General features: G+C 42.8%; 2 protein-coding genes across 5 annotated transcripts in view; one reads left to right on the top strand and one right to left on the bottom strand.

The window, feature by feature from the left end:
- The window catches only part of LIN52 (lin-52 DREAM MuvB core complex component), a 41,708-nt gene extending 31,512 nt beyond the window's left edge, over positions 1-10,196 (bottom strand). The window contains exons 1-6 of one of the 3 annotated variants that reach the window (XM_048947266.1): positions 10,084-10,196; positions 9,922-9,996; positions 9,793-9,830; positions 9,403-9,469; positions 8,685-8,768; positions 395-2,555 (exon numbers count right to left, since the gene is read on the bottom strand). In XM_048947266.1, the coding sequence (XP_048803223.1) occupies positions 2,488-2,555; positions 8,685-8,768; positions 9,403-9,469; positions 9,793-9,830; positions 9,922-9,996; positions 10,084-10,102 (351 nt within the window). In that variant the 5' untranslated portion in view covers positions 10,103-10,196 and the 3' untranslated portion in view covers positions 395-2,487. Of the gene's footprint in view, positions 1-394; positions 2,556-8,452; positions 8,609-8,684; positions 8,769-9,402; positions 9,470-9,792; positions 9,831-9,921; positions 9,997-10,083 lie in introns of those variants that run through there. The other 2 variants (XM_048947265.1, XM_048947267.1) reach the window with 2 other exon arrangements.
- ALDH6A1 (aldehyde dehydrogenase 6 family member A1) overlaps positions 1-12,201 on the top strand; it is a 45,666-nt gene that overhangs the window by 23,702 nt on the left and 9,763 nt on the right. Inside the window, exons 1-2 of one of the 2 annotated variants that reach the window (XM_048947257.1) lie at positions 10,350-10,484; positions 10,607-10,663. The exons of the other annotated variant lie outside the window; for it this stretch is intronic. Coding sequence (XP_048803214.1) covers positions 10,428-10,484; positions 10,607-10,663 — 114 coding nt within the window. The 5' untranslated portion in view covers positions 10,350-10,427. Of the gene's footprint in view, positions 1-10,349; positions 10,485-10,606; positions 10,664-12,201 lie in introns of those variants that run through there. 2 annotated transcript variants of the gene reach the window in all.

Here is a 12,201-nt window from a genome sequence, read left to right as displayed (position 1 = left end):
CATAACCTTATGCTTGATCAAACTTTCCCCTATCTTCAATTCCTCCACTGACAGTAGTCCACAAGTTATCCTGTCAGAATAAGAGTAGCAAAAAATAGACTTCTGACAGTATAATGTAAGAACATTTTGTTTGTAGTCATGTTTCTTTCTGCATCAAGCATGTGGCAGGTAGAAATGCTTTAATGTGACAGTCCATTCCCTTACTTTCGTGGCTAAAAAGCTCTTCAGTCAAGCCCTATTTGACCCCCTGCTTGTCTACACAAGTGATGGTGCTTTCACCGTTCATTTAAACTAAGACACACAAGAGTCTGTGTATGCTGAGAATCTCTCTCTTCCTGTGCTTAAAGAATGATACTGAATGCACTGTATATCCATACACAGAAAAATGGGTTCCCTAGCCTCAGTTGCACAGATGTAATCAGCTCTGTGGAGAGAAGTTTCTGGAAGACTATTCCTCATCCCGTGAGAGTGTGAAAGCCATCACTTCCATATAAAAATCTCTAAGTCTCTTGTTCCAAACCAGGCTGCTCAGGTGGAAGCAAACAACAGTTTCACCTGAGATCTCCTACTCAAAGTTGATGAGCTGAACCAAGTGCCTCATGCTATTATGTTCAAGTGAGACTATAGAATGCAGGTACTGAATTAACTTACTTCTAGAACAGAACTTACATGGCAGAATCATCAGATCACTGCATGATGTGGACTACAAGGGCTCAGGAGTTCACCTACTCAAAAGAGAGTCAATTACGGAGTCAGACTGCATCACTCAAAGTTTTATTCAGTATGGCCTGGAAAACCTCCAAGAATGGAGACTGCACAATCACTCTGGTAGTTGAACATGTTCAGCTGCTTGACTGACCAGTGCTAGTACTCCAGATGTCCTCACAAAGCACAAATTACTGCTTTGATAAGCATACTAAAAATCCTTCAAAAAACTAATGTTGATTTGATGAATGATTCCAGAGATTTCAAAGCAGTATGTTCAGCTGGTCTCCAGATATTTTCCTCCCCTTTAACACTGAAAAGACTCCCCTCCCCTAACTATTAGAATTATTTAGAACAACATTCACTCTATCAACAAACTCAACAACTGTTTTCCAGAAAGGATCAAATTAATTGCAGAATTTCTTCATACTATTAAACAAACTAGAGGAGAGCTTTGAGAGAAGATGTTCAGTTATTTAGGAAGGAATGCCAAGGTACAACTCAAAGTATTATTTATTAATTTTTAAGGCAAGCAGCACAAAGTACCTTTCACATCTACAAACTAGAACTGGAGATGTAAATAAGAGGAAAGAATGAGGAAAAAAAGGCAGACATCTCAATAAGATCAGATACAAAGTGTCTCACTACTCAGTTTTTACTGACAATTGCTGTTGCATTGGTCACCACTCATTAAGATCAACAGTAGTTTTAATATTATGGATATGTGTCAAGTACTTAGCATGTGATCCTTACACAGAACTTTGGAAATCCAGTTACTAGACCCAGACAGACGTTGTCTAACACTTGAAAAATCACCTTCTAGTATTTCTACCATTAGTCTTCAGAATTAACAAACAAGCAATGGCAGATGTAAGAGCATTGGGAATGCTAACATGTCATCTATGTACATTTAAAAATTATCTACACAGTCATAGAGTTTATGTTGTGTATTATTACGTTCCTTCCACAAAAGATGCCCAATGACTTAGAAAAACTTCAATAAGCTGCATCCAGGGCTTTTGATGAAAGTTTGACTTTCACAGTTACTTTAAATATTTAAAAATACCCTGGAAAGAAAACATTTACTGAACGTTTCAGTACACTAAAAATCATAGACAATTAATCCGACCTGAAATATGTAATTAACAAATGATTCTGCATACACAGCATGCAGAGTACATACTGATAAAAGTGTCAGCAACAGGCAAACGAAATAACTGCAGAGAGAAATTGCAGGAGTTTGAACTTCTGACACATTTAAGAGAGTTCCAGGATTTTCTCCCCTGCCAACTCTGATAGTATATACCTCCTTCTGCAGCAAGCAGAGACATCAATGCCTGAAGATTAGAATGCTATATTAGTACTCTCCACTGAAATCTACAACAGCACTTTCCCCTTAGAGTTAAGGACAGAGAGAAAGGCTGAGATGCAAACATTTCTGAAGCCTTCAGAAACATTGTTTCTACTTTACAAGCAGACAGACCTTGTATCTCAATCCCTAACAATCCATGCAGCATTTTTCCATTTTTTTTATTTAAACAGCATAACAGTTACCTGGATACAGCATTGTTTTATGCTAAAAATGCATAATTTATGCACATGGTTAATATATTTTATATCATTAGAGTATGTCTCCCTAATTTTGTATTTAGGAACACTTTTGACCAACCATTTTTTCTGCACATAGAGCAACCACACACCCACTTATTTACAATAAACAACAGCAGCCGAGGTCCAGACCCAATTTCCATCCTCACCATTGCAACCCAATCTCCTAGCAAGTTAATGCAAATCAAAGCGAACGTTTCTCTGACACTGGTAGCAAAGCGCGCTCCTCTCCCAAGAGAGACCTGTAAAACAGGACAGTCACTGACAGCAGTACAATTACTGACACAGATACAGACTTTATGGACATGTTTATCTCTGCTGTAAATCCACACTCTCTCTCCACTCCGATTCATGAGTCATAAAGAAATTGCAGATAATGAAAAAGTTGGAGAAATTTACAACGTGTCGGAAGCCTCAGACAGCCAGAAGAAATTAAAGAGCTGACTGAGGATAAATCACACAGGTACAATTAAAACTTCCTATTCCTTCTTCACTTCCAAACTGGGGTACAAGCCAATGGAGATGATGGAAAGTTGAGGTCACGACTCCTCCGACTGCAATCATTTCTTAACTACCTACATGTCAAAATTAGCCAATTCACAGATCATGTTTGAATGCCAATTTCAGGCTGGCATTCTGATGCCTCACTCTTCCACCCAGAAAGAATCCTGTCAATAAATAAACAACCCAGTGAGCAGTGTAAGAGAATGTGATTTCCTCATCCCCCTGCAGATGCAAAGTACACCTCTTACCATATCACCCTGCCTTAAAATGAAGCAGATCTACAGCATGGGAGGAGAGAATAAAGACAACCAGGAGAAAGGCCAAGGTTTCATGTGAAAATCATGGCAGCTTGGACATCACAGTGACAGGGGCTGTATAAATACCCTAACAGATCACAAGCATTCCTTTCACTTTTCTGAAACAACCAAATAATGGTAGAGAGTTACTATGAATGTAAATCAGAAATCGCCTGTATTAACTTTGTATTTTTCCAGGAAGCCCATAACAGGTAAGGAAAACAAAAGCAAGCATTAGCATTTCAATTGATAATGCACCTCCTGAAAAAAACCTCTCTGATCATTTCCTAACCCACAAATGAACTATCCATAATGTGAGACATTTTCTGGGAGAAGTCCACTAATTCAACGAAGTAAATCCTTATACTAACCGCATATTAAAGAAATCCAGTGTCCAAAGAGCATAATTTTGTTGTCCAGCTATAAAACTCTGCCTTCAAGCTTTGAAGCACAGTGTATACTATTTCAAAGTCTTAGCAAACGCGGTACTAAATAACAAAATAAGAGAGAAATATGCTTCCAGGCAAAGCTGAAATGTAATGAAAATTCATTCAGCAAGGCAGGAAAATGTAAAGGAACAGAAAGAAAAACAGTCGCTACAAAGAAAATTCTGAACAGGGCAGACATACGATATGGAGGCATGCTGAAGCACATGCATCTCAAACTGTTCCCTTCCTAGGCAAGATAGCCCACCGCACTGTAGTGTATTTAATATAGTGTATTTTTTAAGTTTAAGACCATAATGAGCATTAGACTTGGCATAAAATATTCTAAGTCCAACATATTTAGAACAATATAAACGATTCCAGAGCACATTTCCTTCCTTCGTGTTTTAGGTAAATATAGACACACTAGTGCTAGAAGCTCCACACGTCTGCAGGTGCTGGCTTTTAACAAAGAAGCAGCAAGCACCCTCCTTACTCTTCCCAGTAGTCAAGATGCTAAGAACACTGCTGTATCCTTCTAATCACAAGCACCAAGGTCTCCAAGTCTTATAGGATCCAGACTTGGATCCACAGCATGCAAACCTCCTTCACTTTGCTTCTTATTTCTGTAACAGTTTCCTTCTCAACCTCCACGAGTACTTTAAGTGGTCTTACTTCTGCCAGGAAATAGTCATATTCAGCAAAGAGTCTGCCTTCTAAATAGGTTCCCAAAACCTCATTTTGGTTAACAAGAAACTGTGAGAAACCAGTTCCCTTTGCAAAGGTATAGTCAGACTTCTGAGCTTAGAAAGCCTCTGTGTTAATTAAATCAGGACTAAATAAAGAGCAGTTATGGTCATTACTTCCTTTTTTTTAAAAATCTGATCAATTATATAATTAACATTATAAGCCCACTTGGGTACACAGGCCTCTAATTCTGCTTGGAGCCCACAGGCAATGTATGTTGATACTACACAAAGGCACTCCTAGGAAAGATAACTCATTACAGAAAACGAAAGACGAGATTCAGTAAGACAACAAATGATCCTCATTTCTTTCCCCAATTCCATTCCAATTCAACAGCTTACACAAAGTTCAACTTAACTGCAAATAAAGTGTCATGCTTTGTTTTTTAAAGCTTAAAATATAACACAAGCTCAATCTACAAAAGATGGAGTCCCTGATTTAAACCTACACTCCTACCTGTGATCAGTAGTAAGAAAAAAAAAAGCTTTGAAATTGTCCATGTCAAGAGAAGGATGCAAGCGTAACAAACAGAACTAAGTAAATGTTTCAAAAACATGCCACAGTTAAACTCCGCTCAAGGAAAGAAGAAAAGACAGAACCGTTCTTTTTCTTCAACCTACAACAAAGTTGAACCTCCAGGCACACACAGCATTTACCTGAGAAAAATGAAAAACTGAAGATGACCAGAAAAGAATGGCAATCTGTAACTAGCTGGGCATTTAGAATGAACCCCTTTACTCTGCATAAACTTCAGAGGCTTCCGAGACTGCAGAGAACTATAATTCACAACTAAGGACAGCTTAACTCCTCATCCCCATCTCTGTCTCTTTTTGCCTCTTAAAAGTTCTCTCCCTTACAGGAACACTTCAGTGATTTCTGGCAACAGCTGCTAAATTACCATGTGTTACAGTCCTGACTATTATAAAAAACAACAACAACAACCCCAATTCAATACCTTCCTTCCACTCCCCCATTTCACTGCCAACAGGCCAAAGGCAAATACCTATAGAGGAGCACAAGACAAGGACACAGCCCAGTTTGCCTACTAATCTTTCAGCTTTTTGCCCTCTGTTTTTGACCTCTTTGTTAGAAGGATTTATCATCCAGCAGTTTGTCTCATCAATTCAAAGGTAACTTTGTACTCACAACCTCTGCCTTTAAGACACATTGCAAGTTTCACCTTGCTTTTGTCCTGACACATCACTGGTTCTCACTGGCCCCCATACTTAGAGAAACAGCGAAGAGCTGCTCCCCATACGTGCATCCTCTGCATTCAGCAGTTCTACAGACATTTTTCCACACATGGCACAGTTGTCTATCCAGGCAAAAAAACTCCTAGTTATTTATTCATTTCTCACATTAATGAAAACTATCACTAATTCTGACTACATCCTAGCTGATTTCTCCTTTATCATTGGTGCTTCAAGACTGACACCCTTGTTGTTCACCTGACATCCCCACCTCACCCAAGGCTAATTCTTGGCCCCTCAGTTAGCATCAAGCAGCTCCTCCACTATAGGATAGCTATCTAATTTGCTTGACCATGTTGAACATATATGGAAAAGAAATTGGTGCTACAGAAAAGGAAATGGGAGAAAACTTCCTGGATTCCAGTGAAAGCCAGGGCACACAAAGCTAAGAGGGATACTTGGTTGAGCATGTCCAGTAACAATCTCATTGCTCTTGAAGTACGAGGATTTGAGATTGGACAATGCAGTCATTATACATTCCTAATTTTACAGGAAGAAGAGCACAAAACAGCTTCAGCTCCAAATAGAAATATAATCTAACCCAAAAGAGAAGACTAGCACTGCAGACAGGGAAAGTATAAACAGTATTCATGTTTGTAAGGTCAGTTATTCTGAGTTTTCTAGTATCGAAGATAATGTAAACAAGTACCATTACCTTCCCAGATACATCAGACCTTAAAAAGAATCTGGCTCTGAAGAAAGTCTTGCACTGGTGATATCATCAAATCTACCCTCCGACAGCACAGCAGGCTGATAGTTCTTCCAGCATCAGCAATACTTTACAAACAGGCAGTATGTATGCGCACCTGGGCCACACAAGATGCTCTCAGACATTGAAGACAGCTAGCATAGTGCTAGCATTTTAAAATAACTGGTGGAGTAACCCAAGTGTTTAGGAGTATATCACCCTTCCGTTGAGCCCAGGCAAACTAGAAAGAAGCTCATATGAATTTAAGAAGGCATATAATTCAGTAATGATTAATTTAATCAAACTGAAATCTGAGCAATAGATTTGACAAAATGTAATTTTAAGTGCCGGAATCCTGCCTTGATAAACTTCACAGAGGTAGTCAGTCCCACACTTCCTTTAACCAAATGAATCATCATACAAAATTAATGTGAAGAGTGCCATGAACTGGTTCAATAACAGATCTCACAACATAATTACAAAGTCAATAAACAGGCATTTTTGTCATGGAGCACTGCAGGAATCATCATGGTCCAGACAGCATTTTTACCAGTAACTCAGACAAAAACAAAAGCCTTTGAAAATACAAAGGAATTGGAATGTAGAAGGCAGCACTGGAAAGTAAAGTAAATAAAATACGGACACAATGAAGCAGAATTGTTTCTCACACAGTACAGAGGAGACAAGAAAATATTGTCAAAAGGACAGTGCAAATTTAGAACACAAAGTATCAAAGTAACTCTTGAGAAGAACTTCAAATCATGACAGACTGCACAATATTTTTGAAGCCTCAGGACCACTATCAGAAGCTTCATGCTGCCATCTAGAGGAGGGCAATCAGCAGGGTTTCTTAAGTCTGTTTTTGGTAAGCAGTTTTGATCATCACTATGTAAAATGTGAAATACTAAGTTTCAATCCAAAAAGGCAAAATCAAATCATATACCACTGAAACAAAACCACAAGCTCTTTAACTTTAATGAGCAGATCTTCTGGATTTTTCTTCTTGTTCTCTTACTAACCTAAGTCTACAAGAGAAAAAGATAGTACTGATAGAAACAGCCCTGAGAGCCCATGTTCAAACTCAGCATTTCCTTATATGTGAAAGATTTCCCAACATAAACGTATACATCATGACACACAAAGCATTCAATGTGTTACAAATACGATGAGAGGTTATATATACCTTAGAAATTTAATATTTCAATTGCTACACACTAATGGATATCACTCTCAAATCTCAGATCTTCTATTTTCTTACTTGGTCTTCTTTTCATATTTCTTTCCAGTAAAAATAAACAGAAGTAAACACAACAAAAAGTTGTTAATCTTTTTTGCTCTCTTGAGTTCTGCTTAAACTCTATTTAGCACACCAAAGCTGCTTGACATGTAAACCTACAGCTTAATTGAGAAGGCCAATCATCTGCCAATCTTATTATTTGATTAATACTTCCATTGTTAAAGTATAACTTCTACTCCACTAAAAGCCTTATTCAATCTTTGCAGATGTTAGCACTGAAAGTAAATTTCTACCTATGGAGAACGTGTTCAAACAGGCTTAATGACCTACTGATAAGAAAGTATTTGGGTATTCCAGGCTTACTATCATGAGACTTCAAAGTTTAACCCACTTTTTGTTACCCACTGAAATGAAGCTGAAAAATCTTTAAGTCTAAAAATGTTCAAAGCTACATGTAAAGCCCAAGACTTAGCTGTAACTGATGTCTATGACAAAGCAAAATAAAGAAGAAAAAATGAATTGCATCAATATGCACAGGTACTGTTTAAAGGAAACACAATCCCTTTGGAATCTTCAAAGCTGGATCACCACATTAACAGCAAAATCCTAAATGCAATGATGACAAGAAAAGGCATCTTTTTTCCCCCTCCTTAAAAAAAGGCACAGACATGAACTGGTTGTTGTAAGTGGGATGAAGGTCAACTTCAGAACGCAGCCGCAGCACCTCCTGCTATTGCTGACTATGGAGAAAAATAACTGAGAGGCCAAAAGCTGCAAGAGCACTAATGGCTAACAGAATCCTTCACACCAGTTAAATTTTTACTCTATAGGCAGTACAAAAGGTTTCACGGAAGTGCTGGCACAGATACTCTGATAAAGAGTGTTAGCACCTAAGAAGCAAAACCAGTGATTTACCTACACCAAAGCTAAGTCAGAAATTTATGGGCCACTAGAAAAACCAGACCTTAACATACAAAACAGGAAAACAAAAATCTAAAATAAGAAATTCTCTTAATTGTGCTCTATTAGGCTTCACTGCACCCATGGCAGACTTGCTTAGAGAAGCACTCTTTTCTTCTTCAGAAAATTCTCTACTGCGCTGTCATAATTGTGCGCCACTTCCCACATCTGTAAATGTACTTTTCTGACTGTAAGTGCAACACAAACACACACTTCAGTGGCAAGATTTATAACACAGTGGTCACATCTGTGCACAAAACTCACATTCATCCAGTCCCAGCTGATAAGCCAAGTTCTGCAGGCCACGAACCTTCTCCATCAGGTTAGCTATAGTGAGGCTTCCCAGCTCTAAGAAGAAAAAGTGTGATTTTTAACACTGTCTGTAGCCCTCTAGTGGCAGTTTATATGTTTACCACTTCACAGAGCATTCAAGTCACACTTTCAACACTATCAGTTTACAGCGTACAGCATATATTCTTCTCACAGCTCATAACAACCAGCAAGACATTCCAACCATTCCAAAGCAGGAATGGTAAGAAAAAAAAAAAGAAAAATAAACCAGGGATTTACTGGTTCAAAAAGCAGTAACAAGGAGAACAACTGCATTTGTAATCAAGATATATTCTTGCAGGTGATAGGACTAACTAAAATATAGGTAATGAACAAGACAAAGACTCCTAAGCAGAATCATTCAGCTGGAGATTCTGATTTTGCAGATGTAAGGACAAGAGGCCTGAGGCTGTGGGAGTTACTAACAGGAGCCTCCTGCCTTCAGAACCGAAGCAAATTAATAGCATGATAAAAAAGTAAAATTAGCATAAAATGGTTGGGCAACCAGGACAAAATCCTGGAAGCACTGAACAGAATAAGAGGAGCATCCCCCATCCCTTCACTTGCAGAAGGCTTCAGAAGGCCCCCGAGCTCATTAGGCACTGAATTTCCATTCACAGCCAACCTCGCTACCTATGGTGCTCATACTCACCCTTTAACATATCGATATCATCATTTTCCAGTTCAGCCATCCATTTGGGAGGTGAGTTTGTAATAGGCTGGTTTAGGGAGAGAAAAAAAAAAAAAGACAAAAGGCAAAGCATACTCAGATAAGTACATTTTTAGCAGCATACAAAGCCTGATCTAACATTTACTAGTTACACTGACAGGATAACTGGCTCCAGGTACCCTACAGGGATACTCTAATGTCTATTTCTATTTTCTAGCTCTCCCTAAGCAAGTCGGGAGTTACAGTAAGACACCAGCTGAAGCCAGCAGCAAGAGCAGCATTCCCCAAGGTTCAGGGCAGTGCCTTCCTCCCGAGCTGCGACAAGTCGCAGTCACAGTAAGAGCCACACAGCACGAAGTAGGGACAGCTTACGCTTTTGAAGGAGGCGGCGAACTCGGCGACGCCGGGCACTGGAAAAGAGAAGCGAACAGCGCCGGGTGAGCGCGGGGCCGGGCCGGCAGCCCCGCCATCACCCCACTCGCACGGGCCGGCCGCACTCACACTGCTCAGGCCACAGATCCGGAGAAGCCCGGTCAAGCTTCTCAAAACTCAGCAGTGAGGCTTCCAGATCGGCACCTACAAAACAGGGAACGGAGCAGAGGTGAAGCGGCGCACGACCAGATCACACCGCAGGATGACGATAACCCCATCCGCGCGCCTTACCGTCCCCGGGAGCCGCCATCTTGCGCGCGTCACGTGACCTAAACCCGCCACCCGCGGGAATCCACCCATGTGACCACAGAGCCGAGCCAGTGCGCCTCAGTTCTCGTGGCCAATCGCTGCCCCGGAGGGGGGGGCGGTGGCGAGAGGGGGCGGGGTGAGGCTCTCCCTCGGCGGCATTGGCGGCGATTGGCTGGCGGCCGGCAAGGCCCCTCCGGAGGGGGCGTGCAGCGGGCGAGGAGGGCACTCGTCTGACCAATGAGCGGGCGGAGGCGGGCCTTCGGGCGGGCAGGAGGTGTGGCGAGGGGCGCCGTTCGGGGTCCGCGGCGCAGCGACCCTCGGCCGGGATGGCGGCGGCGGCGGCGCGTAGCGTTTGGGGCGGGCGGCGACACGTAGCGCTCAGGGTGAGGCGGCGGCCACAGAGCACTGCAGGCGGGGCCAAGGATGGCACCCCGGGGGGGAAGTAGGGGATCTGGGGGCGGCGGGGAGCCCCGCGTAACAGGACTGCTTTGTGTCCCCCATCCAGCTGCCGCCAAGAACCGGTGTTCCCTGGATCGCTTCGGCCGCCGCCTCCTCCTCTGTGGTGAGTGGCGCCGGGCGGCTCCCCGGGGCAGAAGTGCAGCTGGGCGAAGCGCTCCGGCGGGCGGGCGGGAGGGGGGCCTGCGGCGGGGCGGTGGGGCTGCGGGGCGGTGGGGCTGCGGGGCGGTGGGGCTGCGGTTGGGTAGTTCACCGAGGTTCTGCCGGGCCGGGAGGAGCTCGGATTTCCTGCACTTCCTTCAGTTCTGAAGGAGATGGTCTTCTCCCGAACGCAGTCCGAGGCTCCGCTTGCCCCGCTGTAATGTCAGCCACATCAGCACTTGTAACGTTTTATTCTTATTTTAACCCACCGCGGTATTCCTTCGCAAGCCAAGGCCTCGCTCATCCATTACCGGCATTAGGTCAGACATCTCACTTCAGCCCTGCTCACTGACAGTGCCTCAGCCCTTGCTGTTCTCTTCCTTTTTCACTCCTCCACTTTTCGCTGCCATGACCTGTCCAAGTCAGCCCCATTTATTTTCCTGATTTGTTCTCTGATCTCTCTCCCACCATCACACCAGCGTGAGCATCCCTGTCCTCATTGCCCTCACCAGGTGACCTGCCTGGTGGATCAGGGAAAAGCTGTTGACAAAGTCTACCTAGACTTCACCAAAGCCTTTGGCACTGTCTCCCATAGTATCCTCCTGGAGAAGGTGGCAGCCCATGGCTTGCACAAGTACACTCTTTGCTAAGTAAAGAACTGGCTGGGGGGGCAGACTCAGAGAGTGAATTATCCTGATTTATTCATCTTTATTGATGATCTGGACACGGAAATTTAGTGCACCCTCAGTAAATTTGCAGATGACACCACAGTGGGAGGAAGTGTCAATCTGCCTGAGAATAAGAAGGCCTTACAGAGGGATCTGGACAGGTTAGATCAATGGGCTGAGGTCAATTGTGTGAGCTTTAATGAGACCAAGTATCTGGTCCTGCACTTTGGTGCACTCCATGTGACACTACGGGCTTGGGATCAAGTAGCTAGAAGACTTTGCAGAGGAAAAGGATCTGGGGGTGTTAGTTACTGACAGCCAGCTGAACATGAGCCAGCGGTGTGCTCAGCTAGCCAAAAAGGCCAATGGTATCCTGGCTTATATCAGAAATAGTGCAGTCAGCAGGGAAGGGATTGTCCTCCTGTACTTGGGATCTCAAGTACTATGTTCAGTTTTGGGCTGGGAGGGAATGGCCTCAAGTTGTGTCAGAGGAGGCTTAGGTTGTGTATTAGGAAACATATTCTTGGAAAGAGTGGTGAGCCACTGGAATAGGCTGGGCTACCCAGGGAAGGTGGTGGAGTCACCATCCTTGGAGGTGTTCAAGAATTGTGTTGATGTGGCACTGAGGAACATGGTTAGTGGGCATGGTGGTGATGGGTTGATGGTTGGGCTAGATGATCTTCGAGGTCCTTTGTAACCTTAATGATTCTGTGATCGCCCTCTCATAACTCCATGTCCCAATTCTCTTCACACAGCTTCCTGATATACATGGTTTTATCCTCATTTCTAAGACCATCCCTGTTCTTCACTCCGCATCTCTGTTTCCTCTTCTTCC

This window comes from Lagopus muta, chromosome 6, assembly GCF_023343835.1.
Source record: "Lagopus muta isolate bLagMut1 chromosome 6, bLagMut1 primary, whole genome shotgun sequence".
Taxonomy (NCBI): domain Eukaryota; kingdom Metazoa; phylum Chordata; class Aves; order Galliformes; family Phasianidae; genus Lagopus; species Lagopus muta.
This window is presented reverse-complemented; position numbering and strand designations above follow the sequence as displayed.